Below are 26,766 nucleotides of genomic sequence, written 5' to 3'. Positions count from 1 at the left end.
TTTGAGCCCATACAAAATGAATCTGCTTAAATCGCACTGCAAAGAAACGCATGCGTATGAACAGGAATGCAGTGCCATTCCTGTGTGTGTGAACCAGGTAAAGAGAGGGAAGCTCCATTTAGTGCAGCAATGGGCAGTTTTTTTTTAAATGTTATAACAACTCACATTAAAGTACAGATCTCATCAAATCCAAATCTACACAGTGTCCCCGCCCTGCCGACGACAGTAAACCACGGCCGCTGGAGGTGCTCACAGGGCTGAAGGAGATGTATAGGTGGTCCACCCCCAAGCTGATATCCCTTTCGCCTTATACCCACAGGGGTCCCTGAACTTCTCCTTCAGCGGCCGTGGTTTAATTTTATCATCAGCAGGGCGGGGACCCTGCAGATTTGGATTTGACGCTATGTACTTTTAAATGTGAGTTGTTATAACAATTTTAATAAACTGCCCGTTTCAGCATGCGATTCTTTGCAGTGCAATTTGAGCCCATTCAATTTGTACCACATCGGTTTTTGGGTATCAGGAGCATTTGCACGAGTGCTATGTGTGCTCTTTTTGCCCAACTACTCTATTAATAAAAGTCGCACTATAGCTTCTATGAATTAAATCTGATCTATGAATGGAGGAGGCAGACCTTTCAATCATCCATTTGTCCTGCATTCATAGATCACATTTAATTCATAGAAGCTATAGTACTGGCTTCTGTGAGTAGGGAACTTGGGTGGAAGGGTGGGCATAGTTATGGTGGTGGACAGTGGAAAATAGTTTAATAATAATATTATATTCTTTGGCTTTAAAGGGGTTGTAAAGGTTAATCTTTTATTTTCTAAATAGGTTCCTTTAAGCTAGTGCATTGTTGGTTCATTTACCTTTTCCTTCGATTTCCCTTCTAAATGTTTTTTTTTTCTTTGTCTGAATTTCTCACTTCCTGTTTCTCCTCAGTAAACTTCACACCATCATCCGAGCGGTGTTTAGTAAGTCAGAACAGCTTACTGAGGAGGAACAGGAAGGAAGGGAAATCTAAGAAAAAAAGTAAATGAACCAATAATGCACTAGCTTAAAGGAACCTATTTAGAAAATAAAAAAATGAACCTTTAAAACCCCTTTAAAGTTATGATATGTAAATGAGAACATGCAACAAATACAAAGCAGATGTTATCCCAATTTGTATACAAAAATGGAAACATCCTTTAAACGTGTGTCTGACACTTTGGAAAAATATGTAGAAAAACACCCAAAGATATAAAAGGAGAATAATAAACCCATTTGCTAAAACATTTCAATATTGTCCACATCAGACAAATGTTTTACCTGTTGTTTCAGAATCATTAAGCGTTGGACTTCAATATAAGCTGCCTGTAAAGCAGCACGGGCCTGGCTAAGGTTGTTATCAACATCCTGGAGAGAATTGTTTAGTTCTTCTTCCTTTAAAGAGATATTTAACAACTGGTCCACTTGGGAGCGCTCTGCGGAAGAAAAAAAAAATGACTATAATAATGGAAGAAATGTTCTGCATTTTAAAATTCAGTTGCAGTCATAAACCCACAAGCTATACAAAAACAGTAAGAAGAGAAGGATCAGTATTTAAGCAGATACAGCACCCAAGGCACATAGAACTAGATTCAGACTTATGACTGGATAAACAAACATAATAATGAGAATATAGAACTATACAAAGTAATAGTGGAACCAATCAGCTAGATAATAATTTTGTGTCAGAAGCCCATGCTGTATCAGTTTCTTTTATCACCAATCACATGCAAACTTTTAAGTTGAGTTTGAATTAGCTTGGTTAATGGGGCTGCAAGAAATGTCTTTAATGCAGGCTTTTTTTTCTTGCAGCTCTGGCTCCCCTGTGTCAGCGAGCGGCTGCTGCAGGGGAGAGAGCGCTGACAATAGCTGGCCATGGGAGCCTATAGATGGCGTCATAGCTCCGGGAATTCACAGCTGTTGTCAAGTGCTCCCTTTACACATGGGAATGGGTGCTGCAAGATCACATGACTGGACCAGACTACAAAAAGGTAAGTACACAAATCTGTTTTACAGAGTATGCAGGACAGGTAGGAGGAGGGAATGTTTTTAGGAAAAAAGTTAGTGCTAGCCCACTTTCACACTGATGCGGCTTTGGTGTGCTCTCAGAAAGCGCAACCAAAATGGCGGGATATAAGAGAATTCTATAAGAAAGAGCAGCTGACCCACACCAAACCCACAGGTACATTGCTCTTCACCTGCCATGTGGTCAAACGGCACCAGGGAGAAAGGGGCCTTAGAAGTATAACTTTTTTTTTGTTTTTTGGATAGAGTGCAGAGGATTTAGAACATGTACATTTTTATTGCTTTTATTAAAATTATAAAGCTGAATTATAAGGCTTGTCTGAGAATTCAGAATAAAAGGGGACCGAGAGCGGAAGTTTCACTCTGCAGAGCTCAGTGAGGAGAGCTCTGAGAGCTGATTGGAGGAAAGAGACACACTCCCCTTTGCACAGGATCAGAGCTGAGGCTATCAATCAACTGGAGGTCCCTCCCCTGTCACCATTTTTCTCTTGGTTTCAGGAAAAATTGTCAGAAGTGATTCATGCTGATAGAGGAACAAATCAGCAGACAGAAATGACAGATATGACACCTTGCTTTTAATTGAGACAACTACACACCATAAAGGGATATGCTTTGTTCATATTTCATGTCTGATGTTTACAAAAACTTGAAAAACAAAAACATACTGACGATATTATTTATATGAATGTGTGCCTCTAATAATAGAATAGAGAACAGATAAAGTCTAAGAGAGCTCACCTTTCTTCCCTCTAATTTTTCTTCTTTTGGAGTCTCTTTCCAGGTTTGAAGTTTCAGGACCAGAACCATCCTTAAAAAAATAAAAAAAATATTGTATGCAAAACCAAACAATTTGTTTTTTTAAAGAAAGAAAGTGGGCTATAAAGGCTAAGTTCACCTTTTGCTAGTCTTCACTAAATTCACCACTTGCAACTGTATTACACCAAAAATACGGGCGTAACATTAGATACAAAAGAGAACTGGGGTGGGACTTTATATGATGTATGTGCAGCAACAGAATCTCAGTCAATATAAAAACACAATGTTTATTGCTAAATAATAATTGCATAACATGCAAGAAAATGAATGCCTAAATTTGTGTCCATAGAGACAACATGTGACAAACATGATATGTAGAAAACTGGCAACTTCCTCTTCCTGTGTGCGTCCGAGCGTGTGACATCAGCAGGAAACATGGCAGAGAGCAGGAGCAAGCCGTACAAAGGAGTGGATCAGCATAAAGCAATACTAGCAAAATAATCTCTGATAGGGATGTACTTATGCTGAAATCATTTTTCAACGGAACTATTTAGTAGTCTGCTTCACTATATGAGAATCAACTACACAGGAAAAACAAAGTTACAGGGACTACCATTATGGAGTTCAGGAATCAACTATATTAGAGGTCGACCGATATGGGTTTTTCTCTGGCCGATGCCGATGCCGATATTTAGAAATCATGGCGGCCGATAGCCGATATATGATGCCGATTTTTTTGGGCCGATATGTTAGGCCGATTTTATTTTATTTATTTATTTTTAATCCCCCTTGATCTAACACACCTTTGCCACTGGGGCGTTTATTAAGGCGCTTTTGGGCTAAAAATAGCGCCTGTAAAGTACCTGCAAAATGGCTCCCCTGCAGTCTGTGTGAAAGACAGAGTGCTTTCACACTGAGGCGATGCGCTGGCAGGATCTTAAAAAAAAGTCCTGCAAGCAGCACGTTTGGAGTGGTGTATACCGCTCCTCCACCACTCCTGCCCATTGATATGAATGGGCACCACTGCCGAAGCGCATGCAATGCGATTTGGCAGCGGTGCTTCATGGGCGCATTTAACCTCTTCCTTGGCCGCTAGCTGGGTTATATGTGCCCCACTAGCAGCCAAATAGCACCGCTAAAATGATGGTAAAGACCTGCTAAAACTTGCGTTTTACCATCAACGTCTGCCCGCTCCAGTGTGAAAGCGGCCTTCATAAGTGATACAGAAAATTTCTTACACTTAAAGCGGAGGTCCACCCTAAAATGAGACTTCCGCTCATCGGATTCCTCCCCCCCTCCGGCGCCACAATTGGCACCTTTCAGGGGGGAGGGGGGTGCAGTTACCTGGATAATCCAGGTAACTGCACCCACTTCCGGGCTAGCTCTCTGCGGAAAGGGGCGTACATTACGCCCCCTTCCGCAAGTGCCCCGCTGCCTGCTGGGAAACACACAGATCCCAGAGGCAGCGGGGACCGTCCTCATTGCGCAGCGCGGCTCGCGCATGCGCAGTAGGGAACCGGGAAATGAAGCCGAAAGGCTCCATTTCCTGATTCCCATACCCAAGATGGCGGCGGCAGCACTCGAGTGTCGATCTAGAGATCGGCTTCGGGTGCCGACATCGCGGGTGCGCTGGACAGGTAAGTGTCACTATTTTAAAAGTCAGCAGCTGCAGTATTTGTAGCTGCTGGCTTTTAAAAAAAAAAAAAAAAAAAAAAAAAAAAAAAACGCGGAGTCCCGGCGGACTCCCGCTTTAAACATTTATTAAACAAAACAAACCTCCAATCAGTTTACTTGTATGCATGATCTAGATTAAAAAAAAAAAAAAAAAAAACTATATATTAAATAAAAACGGGTAGTCAAAACTTTTGGACAAAAAAAAAAAAAAAAAAAAAAAAAAAAAAAAAATGGGCTAACTTTACTGTTTTTTTATTTTATTTTTATTTTTTAAATGGTGTATTTTTTCCCCAAAAAAATGCATTTGAAAGACCTCTGTGCAAATGCCGTGTGACATAAAATATTGCAACAACCGCTATTTTATTCCCTAGGATCTCTGCTAAAAAAATATATATAATTTTTGGGGGGTCTAAGTGATTTTCTGGCAGAAAATACAGGATTTTTACTTGTAAGCAACAAGTGTCAGAAAAGATTTAGTCTTTAAATGGTTAAACTGAGAACTTCTACACACAGAGATGAGTTCATTCAATCAGAAGTGTAAACATTGTATCATTTAGTTCTTTTCTTGGCAGTCTGCCCAGAGAGGAGGAAAGTGTTGCTATGACGACTCAGGTACCTTACACTGACTTCTTACAGAAGTCGCTGTAGAATCGGCTTTTTATCAGCACAATCGGCCGATGACGATTATTTAAAAAACGGCAAATATCGGCCGATATATCGGTCGACCTCTAAACTATATCACAATATACAAAAAATGAGGGTTCAGCATTTTACTTCAAGACGAGAGACTTCGATGTTAAAGTATAACTAAAGGCAAAAATTTTTTTTTACATTTTGAATAGAGTGAAGAAGGATTAAAATGCTTGTCAGTTTTTATCACGGCCTGTGTCCCCATTAGGGAGATTCACCATCTCTAGTTTTTCCTGTTTACAATTATCATTGAAGGTGAAAGTAGAAGAAAATCCCAAATTTTAGGATGTACCCACAAAAGCAACCGAGGGGAAATCTCCCAAGGGATTCCCTTAATTTGCAGGGATTTCCTCTCACTTCCTGTTTGGCTATGGAACAGGAAGTGAGGGGAAATCTCTGCAATCTCCGTACTCTAGCCAAAATAAAAAAAAAGAAGGGTTGCACCGATACAAAGTACCAAAGTACTTGCACATGTACTCATACGTGTGCAAATGCTCCCGATAACAAAAACCTTTGGGTACGATTTGAGCCAATACAAAATGAATGGGCTCAAATCCCGCTGCAAAGAATTGCATGGGATTTGAACAGGAATGCAGTGCGGTCCCTGTCCAAATCACATGCGGTTCCCCCGCCGCCCCTGTGTGATTCCAGTATAGAAAGACAGGGATGTGCCATCTAAGAAGTGCAGCAGGAGGGCAAACAAACAGTTTATTAAAAAATGTTATCACAACTCACATGTTAAAAGTACACAATATATCTTCTATGTCAAATCCAAAACTGCAGCTGCTTGTGGTACTTACAGGGCTGGAGGAGATGTAAAGGCATTCAGATCCCAATCACTTCCACCCTATACCTACAGGGGTCCCGGAACCTCTCACATCTCCTCCAGCCCCAAGAGCACCGCAAGTGGCTACAGTTTTGGATTTGACATGCAAGTTATATTATGTACTTTTGACTTGCGAGTTGTGATAGCATTTTTTAAAGCGGGATTCCACCCTAAAGTGGAACCTCCGCTGATCGGAACCCCCCCCCCCCCTCCTCCAGTGTCACAATTAACACCTTTCAGGGGGGAGGGGGGTGGAGATACCTGTCAAAGACAGGTATTTTCACCCACTTCCGGGCATAGACTCCCACGGGAGTCTACGCCATTTCCTGCCCTGCCGCGCTGTCTGCTGGGACACACACGGGTCCCAGTGACAGCACGGAGATTTCCTATTGCGCGGCGCGGCTCGCGCATGCGCAGTAGGGAACCGGGAAGTGAAGCCGATTCGCTTCACTTCCTGATTCCCTCACCTAGAATGGCGGCGGCAGCAGCCGAGGGCCGAGCGATCGATCGGCCTCGGCAATCGCTGGAACCCGGGACAGGTGAGTGTCCATTTATTAAAAGTCAGCAGCTGTAGTATTTATAGCTGCTGGCTTTTAATATTTTTTTTTGGGCGGAATCCCTCTTTAATAAGCTGTTTTTTGCCCATTCCTGCACCACTTCTGCACTTCCTTTTTGTCACTTCGCTACTTCGCTGTCTTTTTATACTGGGATCACACAGGAGCGTTGGGGGAAACGGATTGCGATTCGGACAGGAATCGCCCTCATTCCTGTTCAAATCGCATGCAATTCTTTGCAGTGCAATTTGAGCCCATTCATTTTTTCATTTTTGTATGGGCTCCAAATCGCACCGCAAATGGTATCGGGAATTGGTATCTGAACATTTGATGGAAAGCATCAGTGCTTGGAAAAAACAGTACTGGTGCAACCCTAAAAAAAAAAAAAAGTTTTGCCTGTTGTTCTAATTAAGGGGACTTAACATACAGTGATATACTGACACATAATCACACACAGATTGGACTTGATGGACTTTTTTCAACCTCACCTACGTTTGTAATCTTACTGTATATTAGTAATGTGGAAAGTTTTTTTAGGGAGATCAAGGGTAGATACTCAACAGCTTATCAAACGTGTTTACAGCGCCTTGGTGAACATATAACTACATATTTTGTTCCACTAGCAGCATTATATTTGTTGTGCAGGCGTTGTGACAAAATGACCAATCTGGCAGAATGTGTAATCTGCGTCACTTCCTGTGATGTGGAATCAGCTGTAGCCCCAAACAGCGTGCACTGCACATGCGTCATACATCCCTTCAGTGGCTGACGTCGGTGCACAAAGAAATTTGCCTGACAAAATTCTCAACTGACTACTGCACATAGCACAAATCAACTAACACTTATGACATTTACGTTGCTAAGAATCTAGTCATCTACTCTGCAAAGCAAAGAAAGTAAGAACTGTTACGTTAGAACTGTACGGAATGATTGTCTGCATATCACATTCACAAACAATGAATTTATATACAGATTTCACAAATTTTCATTTTGTCAAGTATCTATAAAATCATTGTTGTTTGTGAATGTGATATGCAGACAATCATTACGTACAGTTCATGCAAGCGCAGTTACTTTCTTTGCTTGACAGAGTAGATGACTAGATTCTTAGCAACGTAAATGGCATAAGTGTTGATTTGTGCCATGCGCAGCAGTTGGTCGAGCATTTTGTCAGGCAAATTCCTCTGTGCACCAACGCCAGCCACTGAAGGGATGTATGACACGTTGCACCTGCACAGTGCGTGCTGTTTGGAGATATAGCTGATTCCACGTCACAGGAAGTGACGCAGGTTGCACATTCTGTCAGGCTGGTCATTTTTTCAGAACACCGGCACAAGATAAACAAATACAAACTAAATACACAAATTCTCTGATAAAAATAATCTTACCCTGGTGGCTCTTCTTTTCTTTCCAACTCCTTGGTTGTCATTCTGCTCTGTGCTGGATGCACAACTATCAGTACCTCCATCCACATGACTGCTGACGGTGGTAACCACATTAACACAAGAGCTCTGGAACATGCTCAGGCTGTCTGATGGGGCACAGGTTTCTTCATTTCCGCTCTGACTTTGTGATGTTTCATACGATCTTGTGTTAGAAACACCGCTACTGGCTGTAGCAGAAAGTTCTTCAGGAAAATTGCTGCCAATTTTCCCGTGACTGGAAGGTGAAGTTAATATTGAAGCTGCCTTTGGTCCAGATGTTGCCGATGTTAACTGGTGTGTTCGAATAATTTGCTTGCCACTTATGTCAGAATGATTAAATATATTGTATACAAAGCCCCTTTCAACAGCTACGCTGCTTTCTGAGAGGCTCCTTTTCCTCACTGACCCAAGTGCGTTTGCAGCGATGTCCAAGTGATAGCTTTCAATCCCCAAATCCGACTCCTCATCAAAGTCAAGACCATCTTGTTCGCTTTGAACCTGTGCTACCATTTCTATACCAAACCTTTAATGAGAAGGAGATAAAATAAAGATTTAATAAAAAAAATAAAAAGTATGTTCTCATTTTATTTAATAATTTAAAAGGGACTTATGTCACCAAACAGAACAGATACATACTGACTCCAGAGAAGTGAAGTGATGAACAGATTGAGATTCACTGCCCCAGAACTACAAATAACATGAGCCAATGGATGGCTGCTTCCACTGCAGCCTAATTCTAGCAGGTTACCTTATCAATAAAACCGATTTCTGCCAGACTGCCACTGGCCCCTGCTGCTGTCATTCACAGCCAGTGAGGAGGGAGCAGGGGGTGGGGCTTATCCCCATTCTTTCTGTCAATGTACCAGGAGCGGTGGCAGAAGGGGGTTAAAGTGGTATTAAACCCAAAAATGTTAAAATAAATAAATATACACACACAATTATATATATATATATATTATATATATATATATATATATATATATATATATATATATATATATATATATATATATTCACTAAATGTGGTGGCTGCATTCATTTTCTTTTTTCCCCCTCTGCTTTCACCTGGTGATCTGGCCAGTAGCACACCTCCTGTACTAGAGTGCCTCCACTCTGGATGAATAAACACAGGGGGCTACATCTGCAAGAGAGCTTTTCAAAAAAAAAATAAAAAAAAAATAAAAATAAAATAAAAAAGAAGAACAGACCTACTGGCTGGATTACTGGATAAAAAAGGAAAACCTAAAAATTAAAATGAATGCAGCTACAAACTGGTAAGCTGCAACATAATAAATGTTTGCTTTTGGGTTTAATACTGCTTTAATGTGTTCTTAAAAATCAGTGTGGGGACAATGGGTTACCAATATACTGTACTTCTATTCTGCATTATTGATTTTGGGCTGTTTTTTCCCCCCATTAGATTCAAATCTCTGTGATTTGTTATAACGTTTATAACCGACTTGCAGTTGCATGTCCTCTTAGTAGAAATACAAACTTGACAGGCTTTAACTGACCTGACTCACTTAACCCAAAACGAAACAAAAAGATTACAGCATTTGAAAAGCTCTTATTTTACGCAAATGCAACATCATAAAGACAAACCTTGGCAAACCTTTGCCTTGCTCTTGTCTCTTCTTTGTCACTTGTTGCATAACCTGCTCCCAGTTTATATTCCTTCTCGATACATTCAGAATCTGACGAAGGGTTGGTTTGAGTCCTGAATCCTTGTCACCATCGCTCTTACGATGACCACTTTTGTTCCTAATGCGACGTGCACTGTTGAGGTTTGGCTCCGGAAGATGTGTTCCAGGTTTGCTTCTCGAACCAATATGCCTAGTTAGATCTCTCTGGAGGGAAACAGGAAGTCCAAGCTTGCACAGTTCTGGTAATATTGGATTAGAAGAATGGGCAGCACTTTTCTGATGTTCAAGATCAGAAAAATTTTCAAGATTTTCACAGTCATTAAAGTCTTGAGATTGAAGCGAATTGCTATTATCGCCACTATCTGGAGACTCATTGGTCAGGGAACTTTTCTCAGTAGATTTTGCAATAAATAGACCAGAATTGTCAGAATTGGTGGCGATTTGCTCCAAATATTTTGTGCTATCATCTGCCTTGGGAGAGATATTTTTATCAGAGCTATCACTAGGCAACTCCACTACAATTTCTGTTTTAGGTGCATTACTGAAGAAATCATCATCACTAAAGTCTTCTAAGATCTCATCAGAAGAAACGACATTTTGAAAAAGGTAATTTTTTGCCTCAGTTCTGCTAGTTTTTGGATCACTAGGTTCCCTACTCAAAGATTGGTTGTAACAGCTCTGCATGACCTGGCTATTATGCAACATCTCTTTTGCTTTGTGTAACACCTCACTAAGGGTTTCCTCTGGCTCTTTTTTGCTATTCTTTTGTGCCTCCTCGCTGTTCTTTGTGCTTTTAGCTGCACTGTGAAATTTGGAAATACTATTGGATCTAATGGTTTCTAAATTGAGAGCATTTAGCCGACTTTGTCTCTCAACAAAAGGTGGAAATGACAATTTTACACCTTTCAAAGGATTCTTTTGATCCTTTTTCAAAGCTAAAGCTTTATTATCTGGGATGTTGTGAAGTGGGGATTTTAAAGAAGGCATACGAGAGCTTCTCAGCTCCGTGAAGTCACTTTTCTTGCCGATAGACTGCTCAGCTTGCATATTTTCTGCCACCTTCTCTTTAGCTAAATTTTCATTTTGGTCTGCTTGTAACTCTCCACGCTTTGTCTCCTCTGATGAAGGCATGACATTTTTGTCAGCAACTGGTGGAACGTTTTGATCTGAGGCCTTCTGTGATGGATATGGAGACCACCTGTGCTGTTTGTCTTTCGTAAGGCTGTTCTTCTCAGAGGGAAGTGTAGGTTGTGTTTTGGATGATGATGATGATGAATCTGAGCTTTCAGATGCTCTGAAGTCTATAAAGTTTTCTATGTGGTTATCGCTAGTAAAATCGTCTGTTTTGTTTGAAAAGTTTTTATCTAAATTTGCACAAACAGTTGTGCTGCTGGTAACTTTTTCAGCATTTTTCCACTTGAATCTTTCATTGGAAAAATTATTTGACGTCTTACTTTTAATTGACCATCCAGAATTCTGGTCCAGAGCAGTATCACGGTGTCTTTGTGGCCAATTTCTCCCTTGTGGAAAAGTTTCAACATTGCTACCGAACTTCCACTGGTTATTATTATAAGAATAAGGTGGCAAGTTTCCACCACAGTTTCTAGAATGCTGGTTGGGGAAATTTCCTTTTCCCTCTGGTTGCCAGTGAAAACCTCTACCTCTGCCCCTTTGGTGCCAATTAGTTTTCCCCCCTGTGGTTAAATGCCATGAGTCTTCTACTCTGACATGGACCAACTGTCGAGTGGTCTGACTGCTCATATGCCATCCAGCTCGCCCCCTTGGACCAGGGAGATGTCGATTAGAATTGAGGCTTAATGCAGAATGCAGAAAATTTTGTCTAGGGTTGCTGAAGCTCTCCTTTTGCAATTGCCAGCTCCTTTCCGGCAAACCTTTCTGCCAGTCTTGCTGATTTATAACTGGATGTGATAGGCGTTCGTCTCTTCTCTGAAATTCTTGGTCTTTGGAGATACTGCAGGCATCATCTGGCCTAAAAGAAAAGAAAACAATGAATATAATTGACCACGACTAAGCAAGCTTAAGTTTCTAATGACATTAAATACAGCAAGATGCCTCTCAAAATTTGTTTACTGGGTGACACAGCTAACCTCTGGAGAACTAGCCCTATATGTAAAAATGTGCATGCACAGCAAAAAGTTGTGCAAATGTGACTCAAAAAAAAAAAAAAAAAAAAAAAAAAGAAGTAGTATAAAAATTGCAATGCTACTTTTTGTACATCTTGCCAAAAAAAATGTGTAGAATGTTGAATAAGCATGTAAAAAATATTTGGTGGAATGCATAATGGGTGTTTTTTCACAGACAAGTATGTGAATCAAGTCACTATTACACCACTAAATATTATATTACAAAGTGCATCAGATATAGCTCAAAAAAAATTGTATACGTAAATAAAAAAATTATTAATAGTAAATAAACATTAAATAAAAATAAATAACCCAGTAAATAAGTTAACCCCATGATTAAGTGAATGACGAAACGTGGTTAAGGGTCCTTTCACACGGGGCGGATCAGTTCTGATCCGCCCCGTGGATATCCGTTTGCTCAGCGGGGATCACTCCGCCGATCCCCGCTGAGCAGGGAGATGACAGCTCCGTCTCTGCACACTGCGCAGGGACGGACCTGTCACAGCGCCGCTCTCCCCTATGGGAGATCGGATGACGACGGACCGCAGTGCCCGTCGTCATCCGATCCGATCCGCAGACGGATGGAAAAATAGCTTTTTCCTCCGTTACACTTTTTCGGATCGGAGCGGGTCGGATGTCAGCGGACATGTCACCGCTGACATCCGACGCTCCATAGAGCTCTATGGAGCACCCGTTCAGGTCCGCCTGAAAAACTGACAGGCGGGCCTGAACGTTAGTGTGAAAGAGGCCTAACCCAATGATTAAGTCAAGTGAATGACGAAACATGTCGGGGCGTGGCTACTAGGTAACAGAGTGAGAGGAACCATCGGACGGCTCCCGTCTATCTTCACCAAGGTGCTGGCGAGGCCAAGGAGCGGTGAGAGATTTAAAGAGCGTGTCTCGCATACCCTGGGTCCGCTAACAATCACCAATGCTTTGACAATCAGCTGTGGCTTGACTTATTTGGCATGGTTACAAGTTTTTAAAATGTGAGTGTAACTTAAGAGGATCTTCTTATGTGTGATTAAAAGTTTTTTTTACGGTATCACGCTATGGGAGCATTTCCTTTTTTCTATTTCATGAGAGCACTGTCTATGAAAGTGTCAAATAGGTCAGCTTTTCTCCCGCTGAAGTGAAGAATTGTATGCCTGTCATCCACATCCCTGCAAAAAGGGTTTGGAAAGCGCTTTTCTGCCAAATACGTTGAGTGTGTGGCGGATTTAGTCTGCGAGTTAATTCACATAAGGGAGAGAGGAATCACATTTCACAGCGGTGTGGTGAAGGAAAGGCGGTTTGAGAGAGAAAAAAAAACACTGATCAATATTGCTTGTTAAAGTGAAATATATTTTGGAGACTCACGGACTTTTGCAACATTGTATGAACACTGCATATGCTCTGCAATACTCCCTGAGGAGTGTTTAAATGAATAGTGTGAACTATCACTTATTCACTGGGTTATTTATTTTTATTTAATGTTTATTTACTATTAATTTTTTATTGTTTATTTATGTATACAATTTTTTTGAGCTATATCTGATGCACTTTGTAGTATAATATTTAGTGGTGTAATAGTCACTTGGTTTAGCGCCACATGTTTCAATTATTTATAATAGGAACAAATACACAGAAATTACACATTATTTTAAGTGGCTGCTTAGTGGGGGAAGGGTTCTTTTAAGGGGTGCACTGAATGGGTTTTTTGGTGCCGAAACCGATACCGAAAATGAAAAATACACTAGGCCGAAAGCCGAAAAACAGCACCGATACCGAAACATATTTAAAAAAAACATTTTTTATACAGGAGATGGTCAGAGACTGGGGACATGGTACAGGAGATGGTCAGAGACTGGGGACATGGTACAGGAGATGGTCAGAGACTGGGGACATGGTACAGGAGATGGTCAGAAATTGCACACATGATACATGACACATGATACAATTGATACAATGCAGCCAGTGTCCCCCGTTGCATCCAGTGTCCCCTCATAGCAGCTAACCTGTGAAGAGAAGAGGAGAGCCGCCTCCGTCGCCTGTTTGATCACAGCGCCGGGAACATCACAGCTTTCAGTTCAATAGCTGTGTGTTCCCGGCCGCGCGCCGCCACATATAGCCCCTCCCCCTTGTCAGGGCACTTTGATAGACAGATCATCCGTCCAATCCTGCGGGTGATCTGTCTATCAAAGTGCCCAGACTAGGGGGAGGGGCTGCACGTGACGGGGCGTGGCTGGGAACACACAGCTATTGAACTGAAAGCTGTGATGTTCCCGTGCTGTGATCAAAACAGGTGGTGGAGGCGGCTCTCCTGCACTATAGCACGATATATCTTTTCATGATCGGCAGCACCAGGGACGGAGCCCCACCCCCTACCCAGGCCCCGCCCCATTTTCGGCTCCATTATCGGCCGTTTTTCTCTTTCGGCAAATTGCCGAAAAGGGCATTTTCGGCCGATATGTTTCGGCGGCCGAAATTTCGGTGCATCCCTAGTTCTTTTGCTGGAAGCGCAGTGGTAAATACACAGGTGAAAGGGCATTAATGAGTGTATTATTGATTTGCAAAATATGTGAATCAGTTGGAGCCTGGCACTGAGATGAGAGTATCCATATTGATCACTCCTTTCTCAGTACGCTCTCTCCCTTACGCTGCCCCATTCTCAGGCACTGTGCTTATCTCACAGACAGGCGCATGGCAAAGAAGTTTTTAGTAGGGTTGCACCAATAGCAATACTGAGCATTTGCACAAGTACTTGCACTCGTACAAATGCTCCGATGCAATGCTTAATCCAATACTTGTTGTACAGGGTCCGGCATCCTCAGTGTAGTGGGGGGGGGGGGGTGCAGCCTCACTGATGATGGGTGCAGTGGTGGGGGCAGTTACAAGCACCAATCTCCCTGTATAGTTTTCAATAAAGCAGCTGAAAGACGCTTTTCCTCCTCTCCCTCCCACAGCTGTCAACTGCTTTATTAAAAGTTATCCCCGAGTCCTCTGTGTGCTCCTCTGGCTCTCCGGGTCCTCCTCCGGTCCTCCACTCATCTTGGATCTGTCATGGAGAGCGGAGGCGGTAAATATGCAATTTACCGCCTCCTTCCTTTTCTGAATGCACTGATCAGTGACTCTGTCCATTCATAACTGAGCATTGTGTGCTTTAGTTTGTAAATAAACAGGAGCCTATGTCTCTTGTCCATTCACCTTCAGTGCAGCTGAGGCTACAGAGAAAAGGGACTGGGGAAGTCCCTTTCCCTGTCTCAAAAGGAAGATGTCAGGGGTCTGTTAGGACCCCTGATATCTCACCAAAGCCACTCCAACAGGTCTGATAAAAAAAAAAAAAAAAGAAAGAATTGTAATAATAATTTTTTAAAAGGATAAATTGTAAAAATAATAAAAAAAATAAATAAAAAAATAAAAACTGACGTAGACCATGAAATTAAGGCGGACCTAATGGGGAACTAGCATCCTAGCATTGGAATCTCCGGGCCAACACAGCTAAGTGGGGTCGAGGATACAGTACTGTGCAGGAAGTGGTCATATATAGCTTCCCAGCAAAGCCATGCCCCACTCTTCATAATGGAGTACATGTCATCGATGGTCCATTACCATCCATTTCCTCATCTGCAAACTAGTAGTAATTCTTCAAGAATGTTGTTGCCGTAGCTACAGGTAAAGTAGCAGTAGTTAGAACTACCTGAATTTGGCCCATATATTGGTAATGCTCCTGAAACTTTTACAAAATGCTTACCCGAGTTAGGTGCATGTAGGTCTAAAGGGAACTACTGCATCAAAACAAGTGTTGTTAAAGCTTTCTTATTTTCTTAAATAAATTTCAAATTTTCCTTAAAGTGTATGTAAACCCTACCAAAGCACTTATGAGAAAGGGGGTTGCCCTGATTCATTTAAAAAAAATGTGGGGTCCTTGTGTAGATATGGCTTCTTTTTATCCTAATGCATTATATGCATTAAAACAAAAAAGCCTTCTGTGTGCAGAAGCCCCCCTGACACTTACCCGAGGTCCGTCTCTGTCCAGCGATGTCCACGAGTGTCTCAGCCATCCAAGATTCTCCCTCTCGATTGGCTGAGACACAACAGTGGCACCACTGGCTGCCCTGAATGGACACAGAGAGCTGTGAATCGGCTCGGCACCCCAAAGTAAGCTGCTTGCTATGGGGGCACACAACAGGGGGGGACCCAAGAAGAGAAGGATCCGGGCCGGTCCAACCCTGGTTATGCAAGTAGACAGAGATTACAGAGCTGCCACTCCATTAGGGAAGATGAGATTATAGGTGGCATGAAATGTTACAGGATTTCAATCAGAAAGGCATAAATGTGTACATGAAAGAAATTGGAGACAGACATAATACATTATGTTGCACAGTGCAGGGTCTGTTTGGGAGAAAGGTGTCATTTCTAGTTATGTACCCTGCAAGAAGCATGTCACTATCACCTACAAAGAGTAATGGAACATCTGTTTTGGTAACAAAGCGATAAACCTGATTGGCTGTACAGGATATACAAACATTTCTTTGGCATATTTTTGGCACCTGTGCTTACACAGCAATGTGCATAGATCAGCATAGCTCCCAGCCTTACAAATAACTTTCCAAGTAAAAGCTTCCAAGCCAGTATATGCAAGTACATATGCTTACTGTATATAGACATTTGTAATTTGTTAAACTAGAACACTGACAGGTTGTCCTTAACCGCTTCCCGCCCGCCCTATAGCCGAATGACGGCCTTAGGGCGGGCGGCTTCCCTCGCCTGGCCGTCCCTGGACGGCCTGGTGTTTACTTCCGCAATGCGCGCCGCCGCGGGCGCGCATCGCGGAAGTTCTGTGTTTGCCGTGTCCCCCGGGGACAGGCAAACACAGATCGCTGTAAACGGCCAATCACAGCGGCCGTTTACAGCGTGATCGGCGTGTCCAATGGGAGATGATCTCATATGTAAACATATGAGATCATCTCTCAGCGCCGCTCTCCCTCCTCACACAGACAGCGTGTGAGAGGGGAGAGAAGAACGGCTGCAGCAGCCGTCAGTGTACAAAAGAAAAAATAAATAAAAAAAAAAGTAAAAAAAAAAAAAAGTTTAAAAAAAAGTGCCATCCTCCCCCAGAGCCATCCTCCCCCAGTGCCGCCCCCCCCAGTGCCATGCCCCCCCCAGTGCCATGCCCCCCCCCAGTGCCACCTGCCCGCAGTGCTATCTGTCCCCAGTGCCACCTGTTGTCAGTGCCATTTGTCCCCAGTGCCATCTGTCATCAGTGCCACGTATAAGTGGCATCTGTCATCAGTGCCACGTGTTATTAGTGCCACATAGTGCCATCTATCATCAGTGCCACGTATTAGTGCCATCTATCAGTGCCACGTATCAGTGCCATTTGTCATCAGTGCCACCTGTCAGTGTCACGTGCCATCTGTTGTCAGTGTCACGTGTCATCAATGCCACTTATCAGTGCCATCTGTCATCAGTGTCACGCGTCATTGGTGCCACGTATTAGTGCCATCTGTCACCGGTGGCACGTATTAGTGCCACGTGTCATCAGTGCCACGTATTAGTGCCACGTGTCATCAGTGCCACATATTAGTGCCACGTGTCATCAGTGCCACGTATTAGTGCCACGTGTCATCAGTGCCACGTATTAGTGCCACGTGTCATCAGTGCCACGTATTAGTGTCATCTGTCATCAGTGCCACGTATTAGTGTCATCTGTCATCAGTGCCACGTATAAGTGTCATCATTGCCACGTATCAGTGCCATCTGTCATCAGTGTCACGTGTCATTGTCCTGGTGCTTCAAAAGTGTAATAAATAGTCAACAAGTTAGATGTGTAATTTATGCTTCTAGAACACGTGATGGCGCTCCCTGCATGTTGGGCCTCTCTATGTGGCCATGCTGTGAAAAAGTCCCACACATGTGGTATTGTAATACTCAGGAGGAGTAGCAGAATTTTTTGGGGGGTGTCATTTGTGGTATACACATGCCACGTGAGAGAAATAACCTATTACAATGACAATTTTGTGGAGAAAAATAAAGAAAATGAAAAATCTTCATTTTGCAAAGAATTGTGGGAAAAAAATGACAACATCAAAAAGCTCACCATGCCTCTTACTAAATACCTTGGAATGTCTACTTTCCAAAAAGGGGTCATTTGGGGGGTATTTGTACTTTCCTGACTTGTTCGGGTCACAAGAAGCGAGATAGGCCACCAGTACATCAGATGTGATCAATTTTGTGCGATTCGCACCACAGCTTGTAGACTCTCTAACTTTCACAAAGACCAAATAATATCCACTAATTTGGGTTATTTTTACCAAAGATATGTAGCAGTATAAATTGTGGCCAAAATTTATGAAGAAAAATTAATAATTTGCATAATTCTGTCACAGAAACAAAGAAATATGCGTTTTTTTTCAAAATTTTCGGTCTTTTTTCATTTATAGCGCAAAAAATAAAAACCCCAGAGGTGATCAAATACCACCAAAAGAAAGCTCTATTTGTGGGAAAAAAAGGACACAAAATTCATTTGGGTACAGTGTTGCATGACTGAGTAATTGTCATTCAAAGTGTGAGAGCACCGAAAGCTGAAAATTGGTCTGGGCAGGAAGGGTGTTTAAGTGCCCAGTAAGCAAGTGGTTAATAACGTGAATGATGAAACATATTGCCATAAGCAGCATATAGTACATGAATAGATGACAAAAGATAGCATCTTCCCAACAGAAAAAAAAAGAAGCTATTCAAGGAAACGTCCATACTAATACAGACAATTAGTGTTTCAGTTATAGTGCAGAAGCCATATGAATTAAAAAAACAAAAATACATGTATACTTACTGGGTTTGTTCCCTCCTTTGGTTAATTAACTGGATGAGCTCCTTATCAAAGTATTCTTCATCCTCCTCCTCCTTTGATCCCTCTTTGTCCCAGGCATAAACTTTATCCTTGTGTCCTTGGCTGGATATGTGCTTGGCGTAGGTTGAAAGGCCCACCACGGTCACTCTGCAAACCCGGCACTCATGGTTGCAGTCCCTGGGGATAGAGGCAAAAGAGGGGTGCTCAATTCTTCCAATAGGCATTGCTGAAAAAGGCAGGCTATGCTGTGTCCTCTAAGAGCAGGGTCTCCTTGACTCTGTCACTGCAGCACCAAGTAACTTTCTGGCACAGGGAAAGTTTCTTTAAAAGGCTGCTAAAATACTTAATCTTGATATTTCGCAAATGTAGTTTTAAGAAATCATAAATTAAAAAAAAAAATAACATAGGATAGATTTTTCTCCAACAATTAAGAGGCAAAGCTTGTTAAGGAAAAAAAAAAGAAAAAAAAAACTTCTTTAATTGTTGTACTGAAAATCATGCCCATAGAGGACACACAGCATGCTGGATGGCAACCCAGGCAGGGGAGGTGGGCTACAGAGCTAGATGTCTCAGCTCTGAAGCCCAAGCATGGTGTCAGCTGTTGTGAGAGCTGCCTCACTGACAGATTTCACTTTTATTTCTAGCATCACACTCTGCCCACAAGCTCAGAAAGGGCATGAGGGGGGATGGGATGCCAGCCAATCACTAGGGAGAAACAAGAGCCTGGACAGCTGAAACGCAGGTTGGGAATTTGAAAACTCCGGCTTCACAGCTGAAGAAAAGGGACTGCCTAGCATTAAACACACTGAAAATGGTTACAACAAACTATGCATTATGCTACAGAAGCACATGGGTTACAACAGATGGAAGAGCACAAATGGATCCATCTGTGCAGAAAGTGACATTGGCTTCAGGAACCAGTATAGCCAATAGACTTCTCATAGTAACAGACAGACAAGCAGACACATGTATTGTACACGTAACTTTAGCTCAAATGCAGCCCCTTTTTTTTTTCTGGATAGTGTGAATGGCTTCTGTCTGGAATTCATTGCCTTCTGGGTATACAGTGGGGAAAATAATTATTTGAGCCCTGCAGATTTTGTAAGTTTGCTCACTTACAAATAAACAAAGGGGTTATCACTTTTATCATAGGTGTATTTTAAATGATTGAAACAGAATATCAAACACAAATCAAGAAAAAACACACGATACAAATGTTATAAATTGAGTTGCAGTTCAGTAAAATAAGTATTTGATCCCCTACCAACCAACAATAATTCAGGATCCCACAGACTGGCTACAGTATGTGCCTATGTGGTACACAGATTAGTCCTATAAATGTAAGAAGGTGCGCAGAACTACAACTCGTTATGTGTATAAAATACACCTGTCCAAAGAATTCTTCCATTCAAACCTCCCCATCATGGGAAAGACCAAAGAGCTGTCATAGGACGTCAGGGACAAGATTGTAGACCTGCACAAGGCTGGAATGGGCTACAAGACCATCAGCCATAAGCTTGGTGAGAAGGAGAGAACTGTTGGAGCGATTATTCGCAAATGGAAGAAATACAAAATAACCATCAATTGCCCTCATAGGGTAAGGATGATCATGAGAAAAGTGAGGGATCAGCCCAGAACTACACAGGAGGAGCTTATGAAGGATTTCAAAAGGCAGTTGGAACCACAGTCACCAAACAAGCCATTGGTAACTAGGGATGAGCTCTGGCGTGTCCGCACACTCCACGTGCAGAGCCCGCCAGATAGCCGGCGCGGCACTGCGCTAATCACAATGAGACATTTCCCGATCTCTGCAGCTGCACATCGAGAAAATGTCTCATTGGCTGTGATTAGCGCAGCGCCGTGCCGACTTCCTGGCGGGCTCTGCACGTGGAGTGTGCGGACACGCCGGAGCTCATCCCAATTGGTAACACAATACGCCTCCTCAAGAAAGTACATGTACAGGCCCATCTGAAGTTTGCCAATGAACATTTAAATTATTAAAAAAAGGACTGGGAGATAGTGCTGTGGTCAGATGAGCCCAGAATTGAGCTCTATGGCATTACCTTGACTTACCATGTTTGGAGGAAGGAAAATTCTGACTATGACCCCAAGAACACCTGTCAGCGCTCATACCATACGCTGCACACTGCATCAAATTGGTCTGCATGGCTGTCGTCCCAGAAGAAAGCCTCTTCTAAAGATGATGCGAAGAACATGGATTACAGGAACCGTGTCCTGTGGTCTGATGAGACCAAGATAAACTTATTTGGTTCAGATGGAGTCAAGTGTGTGTGGCGGCAACTAGGTGAGGAGTGCAAAGACAAGTGTGTCTTGCTTACAGTCAAGCATGGTGGTGGGAATGTCATGGTCTGGGGCTGCATGAGCGCTGCCGGGACTAGGGAGCTACAGTTCACTGAAGGAACCATGAATGCCAACATGTTCTGTGACATACTAAAGCAGAGCATGATCCCCCTCCCTTAGGAGACTGGGCTGCAGGGCAGTATTCCAGCATGATAATGATCCCAAACATACCTCCAAGACGACCACTGCCTTGCTAAAGAACCTGAGGGAAAAGTAATGGACCGGTCAAGCACGTCTCCGGACATAAATCCTATTAAGTATCTGTAGGGCAACCTTAAAAACGAGAGGTGGAGCGCAAGGTCTCTAAAATCCACCAGCTCTGTGATGTTGTCATAGAGGAGTGGAAGAGGACAACCTGTGAAGCTCTGGTGAACTCCATGCCCAAGAGGGTTAAGGCAGTGCTGGAAAATAATGGTGGCCACACAAAATATTGACACTTTGGGCCCAATTTGGACATTTTCACTTAGGGGTGTACTCACTTTTGTTGCCAGCGGTTGAGTTATTTTAAGTGGACAGCAAATTTACACCGTTATAGAAGCTGTACACTCACTACTTTACATTGTAGCAAAGTGTAATTTCTTCAGTGTTATCACATGAAAAGATATCATTTAAGATTAACAAAAATGTGAGGGGTGTAATCGCTATTGTGAGATAATCTGTACCATCTCATACATACATACATACATACATACATACACATATATATTATATATATATATACATATACACATACACACACACAGATATATATACACATACATACGCACCATCCATGTCACTCCATTGGGCACATAAACAAAAATTAAACATTAGGAGGGGTTAGAACGTATGACATGTTTTATTACTGTCTGTGCTTTCCTATCCTGTATGAAGAGGAATTAAGGGAAACTCTTCCCAATGGGCACACAGCCATAAATACAACACAAAGCAGAAATTTGAACACTTCACCAATTTATCTAAAAACAAGACAATTGGTTGGGCATAGGCAGAGACAGTAAGCCCTTCTAGGAAAGACAATGATGTGAGAAGTATTTTGTACTCTATGAAGTGTTGTAGAGGAAATTATCTACTTTGAGACGTTGGTGGTGGGATTGCGGATATTTTTGTCAATTCTCTGCAACATGGATTTCTACACTTAGATCTCTTTGAAACTTTGCTTGGTCCAGCTTAAAGTGAATGTAAACCCGATTCATGAAATTGACCTGGGCACATACATCTGCAGTGTTTACTCATCTCTCTCCAAAGCACTAAGTTGTGTCTGTCTGCGGTTTCGTTGCTCTGTTATTAGCATGGTAACTTCTGACAAGTTCTCCGTCAAGGAAGATAAAACCAGGCTGAAATTTGTGTCAGGGAAGGTGCTTTAAATAGATTAGCAGAGAGTCGGTCTTGTCACAGCACAGCTCTGCACACCCCTTCCTTCCTCTACCCATGTAGAGGGGGGTGTTGTGTGCCTTTCCTCCAATCAGCTGTCTCCTAGTGTATGCCAAGAATCCACTCCTACTGCTGAATGAGAAAGCAAAAATTCTAACACGAGGTTCACTTTCTAAAGAATACAGAAAGCTGAAGACAGCAGATATATATGTAAAACTTCTGTAGGGAGATTTGTACATATCTATCGTCGGAGGCTGTTCACGCCACTGGGTATATGCAAGGGTGTACATCCACTTTATCTTTGCTAAAAACAAAACAAAAACCCACTGCCAATAATTCTCAACGCCTATTCTCCTGCTTGGCACTGTTAGTACTGCTAGCTTGATGCTTTTGCCTGCACACAGAAGCAAATGGTGTTACCACACGCCTGTTCTTTACAACCAGGAAGTAACTGAAGCAGCTGTGTCCTGCTGCTCTATTTCCCAGTGCATTCTGGGATACAAGCGCATAGACTGCCTCTTCCCCAGCACCCGGCTAATACTTTATAAATGCTTTACTAACACACCATAAAATGCTATAGGTGCTGTTAAGGTGCAATTACAGAGCATTGCCATTGAAATCAATGTAGGTAGCGGACAAGCTTTGATGCCTCAAGAAAGCGACATTCTGTTTAAAATGGTGAAAAAGCCTTAGCCCCTGTACACACGGTCAGACATTCTGCTAACCAAATCCGTTGGATTTTGTCCGATGGATTGTGTCTGAAACTGTTGCATACACACAGTCGGACCAAGTTGTCGGAAAATACGATCATTCAGAACGTGATGACGTTATTTCGTTACGACGGGACTACGTTCACGCTAGTAGCCAATTGCTTTGGTGTAGGAATTTGATCTGAGCATGCGTGGCACTTTGTCCGATCGGAATTCTCTACACATGATCGGAGTATGTCCGATCGGACCAGGTTGTCGGAAAATATTTCCAACAAGTTGGAAAATTGGGTCCGACGGAATCAGTCCGATGCATACCACACACAGTCGGATTATCCGACAACACGGTCCGATAGGACACATTCCGACGGATTCTCCGACCGTGTGTACAAGGGCTAATACAATGTATTCCCTCCATCAAGGTGAAACGTGTTTAGGTATTGGTATCGCCCTCTTACTCCCCCTTATATTTACCCAAGCCCATTTGTGGTGGCTCTCCACGCTCTCACAGTCTTTACTGAGGCAGAAGGAGCTATTGGCTTCCACTGCTATCAGTCAAATCCTGTGAGGGCATGGGGGCAAGCCACACTGCATGTGTCTATAGATGCAGGCAGCCCAGCTTGGCATCAAACTTGCAGGTGTGCCACCATAAGAAGTGGCTTCTTATGGTGGCACACCAAGAACAGGAGGATTAAGGAATCCCAACAGGGGACCCCAGAACAGCAGGATCTGGGCCACTCTGTGCCATTCCATTGCACAGAGCAGGTAAGTATAACATGTTTGGGGGTACTTATTTCAGATGATTGCAAAATGAGCAAACAGTGCGGCCAGGCAGTGGGGAAAGCAAATAGAATTCTAGGATGCATTACTAGAGGGATCACCAGCATGTGGGAAGGTGGTCCCGATTCCCCTGTATTGATCTTTGGTGAGACGTCATTTAGAAAACTATGTCCAGTTCTGGAGACCTCACATACAAAAAGATATTGATAAGATAGAACAAGTCCAGAGACAGGTAACAAAAATGGTGAAAGGTCTGGGGGATAAAACATATCGAAAGCGACTTCAGGAATGTAATGTGCAGTCTGGGGGAAAGAAAGAAAAGGGGAGACATAATTGAAACCTTTAACTACATCAAGGGGGTGAATAAGGTTTAGGAGGACTTTTTTTAAATATGAAACCAAAATCAAGAACACAGGGACATGACATCAAAATAACTGGAAGTTCAAAACTAATCTTGGAAAGTATTATTTTACTGAAAGGGTAGCTGATGCTTGAAATCATGTTTCAGCGCACCACACAGCTCACTTTTTTTTTTGTCAACTTTATTTGAAGTGCACAAAGTGACAGTTTATGTCATCACACAGCAATGCAGTGTGTTGCACTACTGTGCGGTGACATGTGAGGCCTACCTGTGCGCTTGCAATAAAATGCAGCATGTCTGCAGTTTTTTTGTGCCCTAGCGGTGACTACTGTTGTTCTAGTGCGGGAAAAATGCCAGTCATAACTCACAGTAACTCAAGCTCACAGTGTCAGCATTATACAAAAAGATGCATTTTAAAAAAATTGTTACAATGTAATCAGTCATGTGTATCTATGAATTTCAATGCATTTGCAATCATATGGTGTAGGTGTTGCTGGTGACTGCTCCTTGAAGCCAGGCCTGGCTGCTGGGGTGAAAAAAAAGAAGCTCTTTCAGGGTTCACAGGATTAGGGGACCCTTTATGGACAAGAGGTTGTTAGCAGTAACCCTTTTTTTTTATTTATTTTTTTATTTTTTATTTTTTTTTAAAGAGTCAGCAGTTACAAAATACTGCAGCTGCTGACTTTTAATCATCGGACACTTACCTGTCCCAGGGTCCAGCGATGCGGGGGAATGAATCCACACTCATCTCCCCCTCTGCTCGGTGGCGCCGGCATTCTAACTGTGGGCACAGCCGGGGACCCCCCTGCACATGCGTGAGCGGCGCCGCTCGCCATGATTGGCCGCACAGTCATCTGGGACCTGTCACGTGTCCCAGATGACTGACAGAACTGAGGGGCAGAGCTGAGACCTTCCTGCGCCGAGGGGAAGTGACATCAAGAGCCCAGGCACTTTAGGAGGCAGACTATGAGAGACCCCCTAGCAACAGGCATTTAAAGGCGAGTTAAAAAAAAAAAAAATCAAAATTTTTTTTTTTTTTTTTTTTTTTTTTAGGAATTTTGATGATTTTTTTTTTTTTTTTTTTTTTTTTATGTGCAACACCACTTTAATGCATAGAATTTATGTATTAAGATAAAAAAAACCTTCTGACTTTACAATCACTTTAACTTCTATAAATTACAGTACTTCCAAGTTCTGAAAGAATGCAATTGCTGCGGTAAAACACAAGTATTTCAGTATTTCATTATAGTATGAATGTATGAAAAAGGCAGATCTTTTTTACATTTAATTTACACCAACGTCTGATAATTTACTGCCTATGGAAAAACTAATTAAAAAGAGCAACAAGCTTTGTGTTTGGTTGCTTAATGCAACAGAATGCTTTTAACCACTTGACTTTCGGAAGGTTTTACCCCCTTCGTAAACCAGTCAGGAGCAGGCACGTAGATCTACAATCAAAAATAGAATAAAAAAAATGGGCCTAAATATTTTGTCATATACCATTATGGGAAAGGGGGAACCCCCCAACCATGTTACTTACAAAAAAAACTTGTAATGGTGGTGTAATGCTAGGAATCATGGTTCACCCGGAGGCATCATGGTCTGAAGCTGCGGTGGGGACATGTCCAGCGAAAGCATCCAACCATGCCCAGGATCCCAGGTAACTGTGGGTCTAGGCATGTCCATGGTGCAATGTTGGATGGTATGTGAACCAACCAAATGGTTTGCTGTAAAGGGGGTTAGAAAAGAATCCTTGATCTTATTGGTCTGCCTGTTCTTCATCGTGTTCGATGCGATGTGCGATGTGCACTGCAGGCCTCCTCCCTCCGCTGTTCATGCTTGAGGGGGGCGGACCCACTGCACTGCGCATTGACGTCACACCTCCCACTTTGAAGTGCGTCATCTCCGATGGCGCCGACTGCCAGGCGCATCTTCGCCCAGGTGACAGCGCCCTGTGCACGTGGCCTTGGTGGGTTGTCCGATGTTTGCGCCTACATATACAGCCTCCCTGGTTGGGCTTGGCTTCCATGTTCTCACATCCTGGACTCCCTGCATCACCATAGACTCTGTCCCTCCTTTCCTCCTATTACTAGGTACTCTAGTACTCCTAACAGTCACCCCCCCCCCCCCACAGTCCTCTCTTGGAGGCTTAGTCGGTTTTGGTTTTAGCTTCACTTCATCCCTTTCCTTTTGCAGCGGCTGATCACTGGTTTTGGTTTCACCCTTGCACTTTCATTCTGTCTCACTAGATAGGGTGGTTAGAAAAGAACCCTATTGGACGGCCGAGGCACTTTTGCACATCGCTGAATTGAGATGGGGCTCAGGTAAGTACGCTGCTGCACAAAGAAGGTTTTTAATCTTAATACATATAATGCATTAAGATAAAAAACCTTCTGCCTTTACAACCACTAAGCATTATTCCTATGATTGATGGAGTGTAGAACACATTTGGCAGACATCTGCTGACAAAATCACTAAACTGTAAATACTTTGCCTTTGGAAGTTGCTCATTCAGTTTCTGGAACACTAAACAATCTCAAACACTGTGAAGGTGTGCTGGCGGACTGACAGCTGCTTTTGCTAAGCTA

The 26,766-nt window shown here is 42.7% G+C and overlaps 1 protein-coding gene across 2 annotated transcripts in view; it reads right to left on the bottom strand.

Annotated features, from left to right (window-relative positions):
- The window catches only part of ZNF106 (zinc finger protein 106), an 88,300-nt gene that overhangs the window by 35,329 nt on the left and 26,205 nt on the right, over positions 1–26,766 (bottom strand). For both annotated transcript variants that reach the window (XM_077464660.1, XM_077464661.1), the window contains 5 exons: positions 18,581–18,775; positions 9,582–11,612; positions 7,944–8,502; positions 2,794–2,863; positions 1,312–1,466 (listed from right to left, as the gene is read on the bottom strand). In XM_077464660.1, coding sequence (XP_077320786.1) covers positions 1,312–1,466; positions 2,794–2,863; positions 7,944–8,502; positions 9,582–11,612; positions 18,581–18,775 — 3,010 coding nt within the window. The remainder of the gene's footprint in view (positions 1–1,311; positions 1,467–2,793; positions 2,864–7,943; positions 8,503–9,581; positions 11,613–18,580; positions 18,776–26,766) is intronic.

Source organism: Lithobates pipiens, unplaced genomic scaffold (assembly GCF_037356315.1).
Source record: "Lithobates pipiens isolate NorthernLeopardFrog02 unplaced genomic scaffold, aLitPip1_a1.2 Scaffold_30, whole genome shotgun sequence".
Classification (NCBI taxonomy): domain Eukaryota; kingdom Metazoa; phylum Chordata; class Amphibia; order Anura; family Ranidae; genus Lithobates; species Lithobates pipiens.
The sequence above is the reverse complement of the archived record's forward strand: the minus strand, read 5'-3'. Positions and strand labels throughout refer to the sequence as shown.